The sequence below is a fragment of the Lycorma delicatula genome, chromosome 8, assembly GCF_047948215.1.
Source record: "Lycorma delicatula isolate Av1 chromosome 8, ASM4794821v1, whole genome shotgun sequence".
NCBI lineage: Eukaryota > Metazoa > Arthropoda > Insecta > Hemiptera > Fulgoridae > Lycorma > Lycorma delicatula.
Window position 1 is genome coordinate 682395 of NC_134462.1, and position 17260 is coordinate 699654.

The 17260-nt window shown below is 30.8% G+C and overlaps 2 protein-coding genes across 2 annotated transcripts in view; both read right to left on the bottom strand.

The window, feature by feature from the left end:
* The window catches only part of LOC142328920 (neuronal calcium sensor 2), a 46819-nt gene extending 29818 nt beyond the window's left edge, over nt 1–17001 (bottom strand). Inside the window, exon 1 of the mRNA XM_075373088.1 lies at nt 16868–17001. Within this exon, the coding sequence (XP_075229203.1) occupies nt 16868–16966 (99 nt within the window). The 5' untranslated portion in view covers nt 16967–17001. The remainder of the gene's footprint in view (nt 1–16867) is intronic.
* Nca (neurocalcin homolog) overlaps nt 1–17006 on the bottom strand; it is an 84852-nt gene extending 67846 nt beyond the window's left edge. The window contains exon 1 of the mRNA XM_075373086.1: nt 16868–17006. The gene's annotated coding sequence lies outside the window, so the exon portion shown is untranslated. The remainder of the gene's footprint in view (nt 1–16867) is intronic.
* Nucleotides 17007–17260: the final 254 nt, after the last annotated feature.

A 17260-nucleotide genomic window follows, 5' to 3' on the forward strand; every position in this document is an offset into this window, starting at 1 on the left:
ATGGATTCCGGAAAGGACGATCAACCCTGGACGCGATCAACCTGGTTGTCAATACGGCCAAGGAGGCGATCGCAGGAACTAGATGGAAGGGTGGAACGAAGAAGTACTGCCTGGTTGCTGCCTTAGACATCAGAAATGCTTTCAATTCCGCTAATTGGGACTGCATCATGCAAGCTCTCGACGAGAAAAACGTGCCAGTATATCTTCGCAGACTAGTGATTAGCTATTTTACAGATAGAGTGCTGAAGTACGATACAAAGAATGGTCCGAAAGAGTATGATATAACCGGTGGTGTGCCACAGGGCTCTGTTCTCGGTCCACTTTTGTGGAATATCATGTATGACGGGCTCCTGAGATTGAAGTTTCCAAGATGTGTCAAACTGGTAGCGTATGCGGATGATGTTGCCGCAGTGATCGTCGCCAAGCACCTCGACGAGATTCAACAGCTGTTTGACATTACTTTTGAGAAGATCAACCAGTGGATGGATACAGTTAACCTTCAACTGGCCAAGCAGAAGACCGAAGCAGTGCTTATTACCAGCCGAAAAAAAGTTGAAACAATTAAGCTAAAAGTCGGTGACCAAGAAATTACATCACAACCTCATATACGATATCTGGGAGTGATGCTTGATGCCCGACTCAACTTCAAGCAGCAAGTAGAACACGTCTGTACGAAAGCGTCAGTAGTGAGAGCTAGTCTCGCACGATTGATGCCGAACGTCGGAGGCCCAAAGCTGAGCAGAAGGCTACTATTGTCATCAGTAGTAACATTGGTGCTCACTTACGGAATATCTATTTGGGCTGACGCACTAGAGACGCAAGATTCGTGGAGAAAGGCGGGACCGATATATCGTATGAGTGCATTACGAGTCGCAAGCGCTTTCCGCACAGTGTCTGAGGAAGCAGTTTGTGTCATTTCCGGAACTCTGCCTCTTAGAGTTCTAGCTGAAGAACGACGCAACCTTTACCATCGGAAGACGTCAACCTTACTGAGTGCTGAAGAACTCAAGACAGAAGAGCGACAGAAAAGCATCGCACGTTGGCAGCTACAGTGGGATGTTGCCGTGAAAGGCAGGTGGACACACCGTCTCATACCACGGATTGACTTTTGGCTGAATCGTAATCACGGTGAGGTCAACTACTATCTAACGCAGATGTTATCAGGACATGGCTGCTTTCGAGAATACTTACACCGCTTCAAGCACGATAATTCTCCAGAGTGCCCGTCCTGCCCAGGAGTCAATGAAGATGCAGAGCATGTTTTCTTTGTGTGCCCACGATTTTATCCACAGCGTGATCAACTCGAAAACATCTTACATCAAAGTATCCAACCTGAGACTAATAGAAGCAATGTTGTCGTCAAAAGCCGCATGGAACGCAATAAGCACGTTTGCAACAGACGTCCTTACAGACCTGCGTTCCATCGAAAGAAAAAGAGCAAAGGACCACAACATCTAGAAGAAAGAAGTAATAACATCTTAGCTACCAGAAGGAAGAGCAGTAGCTAAATCCTCCCCCCCGCGAAGTAATGCCTAACGGCGGATACCGTGGGGGATCAGAGCTCAGAGGATAGCGGAGGTTTTAGTCGGTATTAGCATTAACAAGTCACCTTTAAGTTAATGTTTGAGTCCGACATACCAGGCAAAACATCTAAGCCAGAGATTCATAAAGGAATTTCCTTCGCTATATAAAACACACACACATACACACACACACACACACACACACACACACACACACACACACACACACACACACACACACACACACACAACACACATGCACACACACACACACACACACACACACACACACACACACACACAATGGCTCTCTAAGGAGAAAAACAAGTAGATTGCATGGTCCAGCTGGAATGTACAACACTTTTTTTTATTTACCACACATTTTAATAAATCCATAAGAAAATACTAAACTCACTTTAATAGAGAGTTAAAGAAAATAGCATTATAAAACAATTATTTACATTTAAACAACACAAAAAAATAATTTTTCTGTTAGATGTATTTTTGACACTAAGGACATTTTCATTTCAACATACAGTAACATCAAAAGCAGTTGAAATACAAAAATTACTTAACTGAATAATTAACCGGATACCAACTGACATAAACATTCAAAAAATGAAATGTCTTAGTTTCTGCGTATAAAGAGGGATAAAAATAAAGTATGGAATGTCTTAACTTCTTGGGGCAAGCCTCAGCTACTGGATGGATTGCAGGTGGCAGATAGCAAATGACTTCCAGATATGAAGGGTAGCTCTAATAAGATTTATTCAAATAAACAGTCCCAAAGTGAGGCCATATTGGAAGATGTGATGGGATACTCTGCAGCAAGGTAAAAAAAGGAAGTCGCACATATCCGTTAATGATGTGGAGACACGTTAAGTATGTGCTGCCATTAAATAGAACAGCTGAAGGTAAATGGTCGATGGTCTGAGGGGCAGAAGAGTAATTCATTCCTGATGGCAATGAGGACAAATGAATCTGGAGTTAACCCTGACAACAAATACTGTAGGCTTGGCTACAATGACGTGGCATGCCTACCATGAAGAGTTCTCAGTGTAGTGCTCATAATGCAGCCTGGGAAAATCTTATTACTAGCAAGCATTTATTGGCCTCAGAAATGTGTAGGACTAATCAGATTAAAAGAATTGGAACGTAAAATCTAAAAATAAATGGATATCGGAAACAATTAAGATCACTACTTAGAGTGTCAGGGGGGGGGGGAAGTGTCAATATAAGAGTGTTCAATATAAGGAGATGGAATTGGTTACAAAGTTACAAGAAAATAAGAAAAAATTGGCAGGTGTAATGGAAACAAGAAAGAAGTTGAAAAGGAGCTACTACAGAGGCAATTATTTGATGTTGTATAGTAAGGTTAACCAGACACAGTAAGCTACTAGAGATGTTGCTCTTTTAATTGATAAAAGTTTGGAAGAAAAAGTTAGAGATTACAAGCTGGTGAACAATAGGAGATTAGAATGGCACAAATAAAACAAGGTAGGGGAAACTTTATAGTAATAGTGGCTTATGGCCCAGATGAATCAATGGATCATGTTAAGAAACAAGAATCTGAATTTTTTACAAACAGATGCAACGGTTACTCAATGGAGTCAGTGCAAGTGATGATATCATACTGCTTGGTGATTTGAATGGTAGAGTGGGGAACCTACCTATTCCTAAATGTGTAGGCACTTAAAAAAGAGATTGAAAGACTTTGTTACCTTTAACAACTATTAAAAGTAACAAACAACTTTTTTCATAAAAAGCATATACATAAGTACACATGGTCCACAAGAGGGAGTAGGTCAGTGATAGACTGTATTGTTGTTAAACAGAGATTGCCTAGTCAGGTTCGAGATGTATACTCCGTGAAATTGACCTGTTTTCAGATCACTTCTTACTGGTTGGTAAATTGAATTTATTTAAGTGTTGGAAATACCTCTGTTGCAGAAAGGAACATGGAAGACAATGCTTTTAAAGTATCACTCTTGAGAGATGAGAGTATTAAAGGCATATACCAAAAAAGATTAACTAGAAAGTTGATGAATTTACCAATGGTAGAAGATATTGATGAGGAATGAGATAACCTCTGTCGCACTATTGAAGAAGGAGTCGATGAGGCTGTTTGTATGAAATCGAAATTACATAAGAGGAGGGGGCCTGAGGATTTGGAATGAGAAGATATTAAGTGCCATAAAAGAGAAGCAACGTTGGTATAGAATAGGGCAAAATGATCCATCAGAAGGAATTCGATTTTCTTATAATAGAGCCAGAAACCACTCTAAATCTATTGTCAGATGTGCTCAACAGGAATCTTGGGAACAATTTATAAATACCATAAAGCAAGATTTGCATGGTAAGCAAGAACTAGCTTATACATTTCTGAAAAATAATAATAATAATAAATTGTCAATAACTGTTAATCTATACATAAAACTTCATGACGGATATAGACATAAAGTAAAATAAATGACAGCTCGATGTTAGTGGAAGAAAAAAGTGTTTCCTGGGTATCTTTGAAGATTTTATTATTAGAAAAAGGTAGTTTGTGAGAGTGAAACAAGATGATGGCCTTTCTACAATGTAGTTAACTTTATGTTGTACAGAGCATTATGTGATGTAAAATTGTGTAAATATATTTTACAAATAAACCTGAGTATATCCCTTTATAAATAACATTACATACTTTATAATTACTTAAATTGGGATAACAGAAAGAGTAAGTAGTGTAAACAAAGGATACGGCATGATAACAGGGCTTACTTTACCAGAAATAAAATTTTTAAGACAAATTTTTAAGCAAGAAGCTATATCAGAATGAGTACGATAAACTTTTTATGAGCAATTATTAAATAATTCAGAGGCCTGGTCAATATCATTATATTGACCAGGCCTCTTGTCAATTTGAGGTTTTTTGAAAGAAAACTCTTAAGAAGAGCTCTTAAGTATTAACAAAAAGAGAATGGAGATCTGTAAGCGGTAGAAAAGAGTAAAATCTGTTAATGCACAATAGATAAGCTGCACCTGAGTCATATTAAAAGGATGGAGGATACAAGAATGTCTAAAGAAATATTGGAGAGTAAATTGGGAAAAAAAATGATCGGTTGATGTTTAGGGAGACTTGTGAAAGATGGATGTGAGATACCAAAGGTGACATGACAATGTTAAAGATAATGATGTTTAAAAATTAATTTTGTTGCTAATGCAAATATATATAATATACAAGTATTTAGCAATTTGTAACATTTTAATGTTTTTATTGACTACTTACTTATGCGACATGAAAAAATGTAGAATTATTCATTTTTTTATTATATATCTATAATCAATCCAAAATACAAAGTTTTTTATAGCAGTATAGATTTGCATACACTTTTTTTGTGAAATTAGTAGTTACAAATGTTACAAAACCATATAGTAATGTAATTTTAAATCGCTGTAAAACCCGATTGAAAACCTTTATTTAAAACATAGTATTTCAGCTCTTGAATTATTAATAGAATAAAAATGAATAACTACATATTAAATTAAAATTAATATCAATAAAATAATAAAAAACAAAATGAAATTATTTACTTTACATAATATATAGAAAGGAAGTTAATAGAATAGTCTAGGAAAGTTAGAACAGTGTTGTAAATAGGTAAAGTTAGAAACCCAGATGTTCAGCAAGAGATCAACCAAAAGTTTAATCAAATGATGAAATAGAGCATATTTAAACTAATCACTTTCTTAATCGTTTACCCTAACAAATCCCATTTTTTAAACACAATTCTTTCTTTGTACAATATCAAAATTAAACATTCGCTTTTATTTATTTATTTACACATTTAGATAAAAATTAGTTTAACAAGATGATTACATCTTATCAATAATAACACTGAACATAAATACAAGAAATACTGTAAACAAAGAATAAATAGATTTTAAAAAACTATTAATTAAAAGGAGCCTAGTAAAAATAAGTTTTACTGCTATTAGTTCAGTTAATGCACTTAAGTTATTTATTTTAGTTTTACAGTTTATACTGCAGTTGATTTAACAAGATTATTCTTTAGAGTGGCATAAACTACTACCGTCATTAGACACAAAATGTAGCTTGCAGCAAGGGAAAAATGCAAATGGCATTAATTAAATGACAATAACCACTCTCCTACATGTTTCAGTAGATTAACCTTTTTTTTTTTTTATAAGCTCACTCGGACATTAATACTGGAGTGGAGTGGTTCAAAAGTCATCCAAGTTAAAAAATAATACGTAAATTAACAAATAAAAGTTAAAGATGGAAACAAATATTTTAATTACACAGATTTCATTTTATTTGTTTTTAAAAATATATTTTTTTTTAATTTTAGAGCAGAATTCTGTAATAAAATTGTTAGTACCATCAAAATTGTTAGTAAAGTACCATCAATCTATCTCTTGACGACTTGGATTCTTATCATTCACACTAACACTCCTACAATGATTTCAATTTCATTTTCATTTTTTATATAAACAAAAACCTTTTATAGAAGTAAAAAAAATGAAGCACCTTTTTATATATATATATATATATATATATATGTATATGAAATTACCTACAGTCATCATAAAAATACTCCTAAATTTTGAGTTAATACTTAGCGATAAAGAAAGAAATATGCACAAATAATAATTATAACATTGTTTCTGGATTCACATAAAAAAAATTGGTTAAACGAAGAGGCATGTTCATGAAGCATCATTAACTGTAGCATAAAATAAAAAGACTAAAAGTATATTTTCAATATTATTTCTAAACTTGTATTTCTTCAATGTATCTAGTATTTTTGTAGTTCAGTCATCCAAGTGACACTTTATATTCCATAACAAATATACTCTTTATGTTAAATTTCATAGTTTATGTATAAACATTAAATTTTACAACTTAAAATAAAATAAAATAAAAATACTGTAAAAAACTATATATATATATAGTTTTTTTTTCAACTATATATATAATTTCTTTACAGTATTTTGTTTAATGAGTTTAATTTTGTTTATTTTATCAAATAAAAAATGATTCATTAATCTATTTTTATGTAAATAAATAACAGCAAAATACATAAAATAAATAAAAAATTACAACAGCAGTATTAAAAAAGATTTTTATTATAATAATCCCTCGTAAAAAATTGTTTGTTATAAAAGTAGCAGTATTATTTTACAAACGGTAAAGATATTTTGTAGTTCTATGTTTGGGTAACAGTGATTAGCATTCTTTTTGCACGTGGAGATCAACAGATCACAAAACAGCCAATCCCTGTAGTGTACACGATTAATGTTACAATAGTAAATTCAAATTTCAGCTGCTTTTTACAGAGATTAGTGCGCTGAAATGCAACAGTACCTTCAGTTCACTGAATAAAATAAGGGGAACCGATTTCATAACTCCCTTTTGTATGATTTGAAATGCGTGATTGTTATTTTTGAGAATCGCTATGTAATTTTATGAATGTCTTATTATGTTTGTTACATTTCCTAGGCCCTAAGGTTATATCAGCACCTAATAAATATAATTAACTCATCACACAGTTTAACGAAAAAACTAAGGTGTTAAACATACACGGCGTAAAAAAAATGTTAATGGCTAACTATATGTAACATTAATTTTTTTATCGTATTTTATTAATACGATTATTAAACTTTCAATTTTTGAACTCTCATTAACAAGATGTTTAAGAATGACAATACTTTTTGAGAAAGTAACAACCTGAAACTTTTCACAATAAAGGTATATTTATGTTTATATATTTAACACCTACTGTGTTATACGCTATTTTATCAAATAAAGAATAAAACTTACACGTAGACAAAATAAAAAGTATCCATATTTTTAGTAATATAAATAAGAGCTTTGACTCTCATAAATCTTAAGAGTTACCAATTTGTGGTTGACAGTTTAGTAAGTTCCGATTTTACTTATTTTTATTGACAGAGCATAGATGAGAAGGAAGTATATATGAGGAAGGAAAATTTATGATAACTATAAGCAATATGCAAAAAAACTTTCATTATTACTAATCAAGTGATTTATTTACTTTAATCAAACCGTTTCACGATAACCAATAATTCATTACGACCCAAAACTACAATTTTCAATGTAGAGTCATTTATGGTTTTGGCACCACCATCTTTTTCTAATTAAACTCTTTTAGGGATAGGTATATTAGGAAGAGTATATCAGTGTTTCTGCAATAATCCTTGAGGTATCTGAAGGTTGATAATTCTATACTTACACTTATATAAAATTTTTCTATTCACTGTAATTTAATATTATTTTTTTATTATTGCTTAGAAATCTCAAGTATTTCTATAAAAAAATTCTACGATTGTTACTTTATGTTACAATAAAGTTAAAAATTACATACCCTATTTTGAATATCGGATTTTAGTAGCAAAATTTAATATTTTCATTCCACAATAGTTACAATGGTATTTGTTTCCCCAAAAAACACTACTATTTATGGCATTAATAATATAAGTAAATTACTAATTTAAAGGCTTAAGATTACTAAAAGAAGTCTCTTATTCAGCAGTCCTAATTAACCCAAGTACTCCTGAACTAGAACAAACTGTAAATCCATAATTAGGTATTACAAAATTAATACTTTAGGTTACAGGCAAATATAGAAGCTTTAATATTTATCAGCTTACAGTTTAAAAGACATTACAATAAATTTATGTACCGACATAAAACATCACTACACAATTTCATTTTTCAGCTGTACTGTTCGGTTGATTAAAATATACTGACTAAAATTTCAAAAGTTACAATTTAATTTTTTCTTAATCAAATAAGATGTGTTAATAAAATTACATTTAAGGTGTGAAAAAAATGCTGTAAATAATTAATAACATTATTAACTTGTAAAATAAAATGAAATTAAAACTGTAATTTTAAATTTTTAATGAGAAATAAGTATTTAATTGTTTTAAAATTAATTTTAATTTTGCTACTGAAACATAAAACTGAATTTCAAGAAGGTTTTTTTTAATTAATTTTTTTCCTTATTTTGGTTAGTTAATACCATGGTATTTTGTTGCTTAATGAAAAAAAAAAGGATAAAAAAACTAAGACAAAATAAAAGGGTAAAAAAGGAAGACAAAAATCAGAATTCTTTTAATATTGAGGTATAAAAAAGGTAAAAAAATATTTTAAAATTTAAGATTACTCAAGGTAAAAAGAAAAGATTTGTGATAAATCATTATTTTTTGTCCTGAGTCATATAAACGTACATCCTGAGCGCATATATCATGCAAGTGAGTGTGTGTGTGTGTGTATATATATGAGATATGTCCTAAGCTTAAACATTTCATATGAAAAGTAAGTTGTCTTCTGTATTCAATCAAAATTATGAATCCCACCTACGATATACCTAAATGGAATATAAATAAATAAATAAAATGAAATAAATATTGGGTGTAGGAAGTCTGTGATTATAGAAATCTTTATTATTAATAATACTAGTTGAAATTCTAAATTTATGATGTTTTAAATTATTTTAAGAATCGGGGCATCTAAAGGTAATATACGAGGTATATTCGTAAAGTAAGGGGTCATTAAAAAAAAAAAATTAACTCATGAGAAAAGGTTTTTACTTACAGTTTTAATTTACTTATATACTTCACTTTTCCACATAATCACCATTCAGTTCTAAGCACCAGTTTCTTTAACCCCTCTCCATAGAAGTTTGCCGTCTGGGAATTGAAACGGTTGAAAACGGCAGTCTTGAGTTCTTCATCGTTTTCAAACCGTTGTCCACCAAGCAAATTTTTCAAATGCAAGAAGAGGAAGTAGTCGCTAGATGCAAAATCGGGACTATATGGAAGGTGGTCAAAAAGCTACCAAAAAAAAATCTTGACTCTTCTTCTTGGTTAAGGCAGCGGTTTGAGGACACATGTGGACACATGACCACAGTTTCCCACGTTGACAATTTTGGATCGCACGTCTCAGTTTGGTGAGTATTTTGCAGTACACATCAGCTGAAATTGTTGATCCACATTCCATGAAATCAACCAAAATGATGCCCTTTTCGTACCAAAAAAACAGTAGCCAACATTTTTCAACTCGAGTATGGAGATGGGTTAAACATTTTCGGTTTTGGGGAAATTGAATGGTACCACCGCATTGACTGCTGTTTCGATTCTGCATTGGTGTAGGATATCCATATCTCATTGCCTGTAACAATGTGGTAAAACAAATCATCTCCATCTTGTCGATAACGGTCCAAAAACGTTCTGTCACTGCACATTCATTGCTCTTTGTGTTGGTCGGTAAGCATTTTCGGTACCCACCTTGCACACAATTTGTGATATCCGAGCTTTTCTGTGAAAATCATGTAGATAGAGGTGCGTCTAACATGCAGAAATTCATAAACCAGAGCACACATCCTTTTGGCCCTGCATACGTGAAACTGTGTTCAGACCTGTTAATATAAATATAATATTTAAATATAAGCTGATGGCCCTTACTTTATGAATATGCCTCGTAAAATATGAAGAGAGATTCTGTGCTGTAATTATTGTTTATAAATAATTCCATGATAAAATTTCTTAGCGTTTCATCTGAAAAATTCTGGGTTCAAATCTGGTGAGGGTTGTTATTTTTCATAAGTATGAAATTCATTTAACGTACAAAAAAATTGGAAGTGGGGAGTTGCAATGAAGTGTGAGTGTAGTTAATGAAAACAGTGTAGTTATGAAAGTTACTACAATGAATGATGTCTTAAATAGAGCACTGTCTTAAATAGAGTTATGTTTAGGTCAGCAATGTAATTTTTAAAATTTTAATTAACTACTTCATTATATATAAGGAACAAATAAACTGTAATTAAAACATGTTTTTAGCTAATGTAATAAAATACATGTAAAGCAAACTCTCCTAATAGCCTTTAATAAATTAAATAAACTACAAATACTCACTAATATAAAATCAAAATGAATTGTTAACTACTAGATAACTAACAAAAAAAAAGAAGAAGAAAAGAACAATTAAATAATGAAGAGAGATGTATATGTAGGGGAAAAGACGGAAGGAAGGAAAAGTGTAAACCGCACGAGGTGGGATAATCAGCTTTCCTAAAGGAAATGAGATTACCTCTTTCCCTGATCTACTTTTAAAATTGTTTTAACTGTTTCACAAGTTAGGCAATTTTTGAGACAAATAGTTACTCTACGTGTAATACATGTATATATTTTTTAAATTTATAATATTTGAAGAAAAAGTTTAAAAAGAGTAACCATTATTTATTGTTATTTTTATTAAGTATCAGATAAAACAATGGTTTGTATGTAAAGCAAATCTCTGAATAAACAGAGGAAGCTTAACAAAATCTTGCAACTAGAAAATTATTTATGATTTCCTTATACTAAATTTTATTTTATTTATCAACATTATTATTATTATTGTAAGTTTCTATGAAAATTATAATCATATTATTAACATAAAAATAAATACTGTAATTTATTGTAGTCTCATCATTTTATAAAAAAATATACTCACATTTTACTAATTAACAAAAAATAAATTTTACTAATCTTATGTCTTAATAACCATCATCTAATAATATTTTCCGTTAAGTAATATTATAAAAAAAATATGTTTTTTATATTAACTCAGATGTTTTTAAATAAAAACAATTATAAAAATTAAAAAAAACGACTGTCAAAAAAAAATTAAAAAGCATGATTGCCAAAAAAAACACCGTTGACAATTATTGCTCTTTAATGTAGAATAATTAAAGAAAGTGCATGTGACAAATTGTATATATATTTTTTCAAACTTTTTAAATCTATTTAAGCATATTTATATAGCCTATGACATTCCCAGTAATATAAGGATTCCATCCAACACATGGTCATACATCTAAATCGGTACAGCCATTGAGCTGCTACAATGAAACAAACATATGTATATACATATATAAACAGTAACAGTTACATGGTATTAATGTGTAGGCGATCTACCTCTGTCATTAGTTAGTTCTAAATTGGCATCACTGAAATTCTATATTAAAATAAGAAAATAAATACAAAAAAGAACGAATAAATGGACTAATTAAAGAAAAAATTAACCTTACTCATGTTATAATTATACGCTTATAATTTATAAATATAATCAAAGCAAACTTAATCTATGCCCGCTTTACTCAATAACCTTGACTAGCGCGCGAAGGTTAGTGAGCGAAACGAGCATAGGTTAAGTTTGGTTAGATATTTATAATTTCGGTATTAATTAAATAAAAATAATTCCATTTATTATTAAATTAGTCCATTTATTCATTCTTTTTGTATCTATTTTCTTAGTTCAATATATCGTTTCAGCAGCACCATCTAAGAACTAACTACAGAGGTAGATCGCTTACTACATTAATACCAATTACAATCCTTTTTGGGGAGTCGTATAAAAACACTAGTTACATGAATAAAAGATATCATTTGATCTATCAAATGTAGATTTGAAAAATTAATCAGATGAATGAGTCGTTTTTGTATAACTCACATCTCAACACTTCATTCTGAATGACTCGGAAACCTCATATCTCATATGCAAGATGGGAATTATTTAAAAACGACTCAAGTCATTTGATAAGATTCTTTCAATTTAAACATTTTTTTAAACATATATAAGTATATACAGTGGTACCTTGAGATACGAATTTAATTCGTTCTGTGATCATCATCGTATGGCAAAAAAATTGTATCTCAAATTTTTCCCATTTAAAATAATGTAATATATATTAATACGTTCTATCGATATGAAACTAACCCAAAACACAGTTAAATTACATATAATATACACAATTTGTATATAAATAAACGAGTAATAACACACATAATGTTTATTAATTTATTTATTAATATATTAATAACACACAATGTTTATTAATCATCACTTTAACGTCGGGCCTTTTTGGCCTCACTTTCCTGACTTTCACTGCGCGAGACCTTCACAAGGCAACGATCGAGGTCTGTTTCTGCCTTCTTTTTAAAATTTTACGAAAGAATGTGAGACACCTATCATCAAATAAGGCACTCGCTCTCCCTGTAGATAATTTCTCTGGGTGTCTTTTTTCCACAAAATCAGACACTTCCTGATATGATGATACGAGCGCCACGCTCATGCTTTGCAATAATTTCATGTTTCGCTTTCATTGAGATAATTTTCTTAGGCATTTTCTTTTCACCAGTTTTGTCTTTAACTTTGGGATCCACGGTTAAAATAACAAAATATGCAGAGTACAGTATATATACTATCCAAAATGACACGAAAAACAGGCACAAACAAAGCGAATAACACGTCGTGGTGGCCATACAGATGACTCTGGTCTCAACAACCAAACAGAGCGACATGGCGGGCAGAAGCGGGAGGAAAGCTGAGCGAACGCTCTGCCATCTAGGGATCACCTATGCAATTATCGCACATCGCAAATTCGTATCTCAAATTTTTCATTGTATGTCGAGGTTTAAATTTTAGAATATTTCATGTTGTATCTCAAAACATTCATATGTTAGGACATTCGTATCTCAAGGTACCATTGTTTATACATTTATACAGCCTATGACACTCCCAGTAACGTAAGGATTCCAACGAGCGGTGATACATCTAAATTGGTTCAGCTGTTGAGGTGGAAAAAAACATATATACATATACCCTAAATACATTACAATCTTTTTTGTGCAGTTTGTGTAAAAAGGAACAGTATAAATAACAAAAGTAATAATTTAAGTCTTTTAATTAGTAAATGAAAGAACATTAAACAGAATAAAAATAAATAATGTTGAAAAAATAAAGAAAAACTTGAAGAGTGGTACCTTAGCAGAACTGTGGGTATTCTAAGCGATAATTTTTCTACAATAATAAGATTTGAAACTTATGCAGAGATTTGAAATTTTTAATACAAAAATCATTAATACTTACACAGCTTCAGAAATAATTAATCTCAAAATAGCTTAAAAAATTTGTTACATACTATATTTAAATAATATGTTTATAAACTCTTTTATTGATGGTTTAAAATAAACCATCAAAAGTTAGAAGAATCTGTTTAGTACATATTCTTGGCAGCTTTTATCTTACAGAATCTACTTTTGATATCGTTTAATTATTTGTTGAAGTTCGCATAGTTTTTCATTTGAAATTTATTTTAAAATGACTAATGGTTATTGTTTTGTAATTAAATACAATAAAAATATGTTTTTAATCAAGATTTAAAAAAAAATGATATTGTAACGTACGACTGATTAATTGTAATTCAATTAATTGATTCTTAAGTTTATATGAATCCGATATAGGAGTAAATATTTTTAAGATATATTTAGACGAGAAATCCATTATTATAATGTTAAAGTTTTTATTATTCAAGATTTATATCTTAATAATTGTTTATAAGTACAGCAGAATCTTAGAAATCCAGGTTTACTATTATTATTATTATTATTTTTTTATAACATTTTTCTATAGTATCCATTATATATCTTTTCAAATATGTGTACAGTAAAGCAAATTAGTTTAATGTCGTCTAATGAAGTTGCTAAAACATAGTATTTTACAACATAGATTACATTAAAGTAATACTTTACAATCATTTTTTAAATATGTTTTCTTTTGTTCAATTGGTGTAATTTTTTGGATTAAAATATGTTTCATCAAATGGAATTAAAAAAAAAATTCTGTATAAATGTTGATACAAATCATTAAAATTTACAATTTTCATGGATGTGCTAGATCAGACCACCAAGAACTTAGAATTAATGGAGTCTAGATTACATATGAGTATAATATATTAGTATGGTCTTAATTTTTAAAAATTGGATAACTATTCTATATTTATTACAGGTTGAATGAGGATGCAAACTATTCAGATTTTTTTTTTTTATTAGTTGTTTAAAAATTCACTGAAAAAGTAATAATGTTTTTGTAAAAGAAAATCTTTTAATTGTATTTTAAATAAACGAATTTAAATGGGATCGGTAATTTATTAAAAAATGCAAGTATAATAAGATCCTTTCTTGTTGGCCAAAGTACAGAATGGACCAAATAAAACTGACCCCAGGAAATAAAAATTTAAAAATGAAAAGCAATAAGTAATATTAAATTACCTAAATTTATTGATTTTAATGTTTAAAAGTGTTGCAACATAATTTTAAAGTCTCTGTTTCAAAAACTCATCACCAGCCACTATATAAAGTTCGGCGTGGTGAATCATGTTCAGAAAAATTTCCTGCAATTCTCAAACTGGAATCCTGGCAATCTCTTGTCATACATTTTCTTTTAACTTGTCCAGCATCTGCGAGTTGTTCTTGTAGACTATTCCTTTCGGATAGGCCAAGAGGTAAAAATCACAAGACGATAAGTCTGGAGATCAGGTGGCCACAAATCCTTACCGATTGTTCTATCCTTAGTGAAATCTTGGTGGATTCGAGTGAGAGACCAGTCAGAGATGTACTAAGCTGTTCCATCTGTTGGATGTACCCGTAAAAAAGTTCATCTGGAGTCTAGTTATGCGTAAATTCTATGTAAAGTCATATAAAAAGACACTGATATTAACAAACAGTCTCCTCAAAGAATACAGGTCCAATTATCCGGCTTCTAGAAATTGCAGACAAAACACCCATTTTTAAATCATATACTGGTTTCTGATTGGTCTCATTCGGATTTTGTGAAGCCCACTGCTGCATATTCTGAGAATTAACGTAGGCTGATAGATGGTACCACGCTTCACATGTTGAAATGAAGAGAAAAGGATTAAGGAATCATTCGCTTATATTCTATAAGAGCCACCGGTAGTAATTCACTCGTTTGTCTTTATTATGTTGTTTTAATTTATGCACTATACTCACATGATAGGCTTTCATTTGTAAAACATGAAGTATACGCAAACAAGATGTTCAAGAAACTCCAGTTTATTGGGCTAATCACCACGCTGACTTGTGACGGCTCCTTCCAATGTGATATATAGTATATCAGCAACAACTTTCGGAGTTTGAACAGTTGGTTGTTTCACTCTCTTCACATTAGCAACAGAGCCATTTCTTTGTCAACAACTAATACGCATACGCAACAAACACCATCTTCTGACGCAGGAAGTGTCAGATGGCTGAAACCGGTTTTATACGGCCGACCCGGTATTACGCTGAGTTACAAAAAAATAATTCAGCTGTCTGATTAGAAAAGGGCTGGATATTGTATCTTTTTTTTAAGATTAAGTGATTGATGTAGACTACATTTATAACGTAGACTACAACCGTTGTTTTATATTTAATATTAACACATGTAAATGTATCCATATACAGTACACTACCCTTAAAAATATATGTCCGAATCGATTATAACAGAAATTAAGAGAAAAACTCGTAAAGAAAAATATAACAAATAGAACAATATAATCAACCCAAGAGTACAATATACATATGTGTAACTTTAAAATCTCCTAAAAGAAATTGATATTATTTTAGGGATCTCTTGATGAATCCTGAAAATTATAAGTAGATCTATTTCTAAATAAAACAAATTTAAAAGAAAGAAAACATATAGAAACAAGTTCCAGTTCAGTTAAAAACTAATTGAATTATACATGTAAGAAAATGAATTATTAGGTAATTAATTTGTTGAATATAAATTTTTAACTGCTTTACAAAAGCCTTTAAAGCTCAATCAATGGTTTAGACCGATTACTGAGACCAAACCAGTCTCAGAACTATTTTGAGATGGTACCACTAACTGTGTCTTAGTTAGTGGTATCTAAAGAAACCAGTCAAATAACAGATCAGTTAAAAATTCATATTTTTAAAAATGGACTTACCAAATGGATAACACAGTTTGCGACCATATCTATACATATAAATTCTCAAAAAAAAAAAAAAAATAAATATAATAAAACCTCCAGCAATACAATACGCGAGCTGAAAGTCTGCCCCTCACCAACTGCTATGTCTGTGTGCTAGTGTATCTAGTGCGATCAGATGATGTCATCTGGTTTGATAGTACAACAAATCCTTCTTTCTGCCTACCCTTCTTGCCTTTTAAGCTAGCTATAGTTTGGTTGACAAAGACAGAGACAAACCCTCAGCTCATTTAGAGTAATTTCAGTTGGAATCGACTGAAACAATTACAACAGCAATGATCAATGATGAAAAGCTACCTGTATAGTAGATGAAAATCGTTTTCAAATATGTAAAAAGTTTTAATTAAAATGTAAATTTTGTTTCTTTAGACTAGGCGATTAGTTTACAAGATAATCAAAAATATTTAAATATAAAATTCAATAATAGCGTTATAAGTTATAAATCAGACATTACATAAGATTTACAATACTTACTTTGAAATCGATATAGCCATTCTTGTCCATATCAAATGTTCGAAATACATGGTCACAAAACTCTTCTGCATTGCCACTTGGAAAAAACATCTTGTACATGTCTACAAACTTGGCCGGTGTCAACCGCCCGTTCGGACAGTCTTGCTGTAACAGGAAAAAGAAATCAATTATTTTTTTCAATATATCAACAATATTTTTTGTTTTCTATATTTAAAAAAAATTCAATACGCTGGAGTAAACTTTGTATTACCATAAAATTTGAGCAGTGTGTCTCGATGAGTGTAAAAAAATATATGTAAATAGTTCTTTAGAAATCATCTTTCATCCTCAAGGTAGGGAAAAAAATTCTGTCTTTATAACATGTTTAATGAAAACAAGCCATCCAGTTTTAAG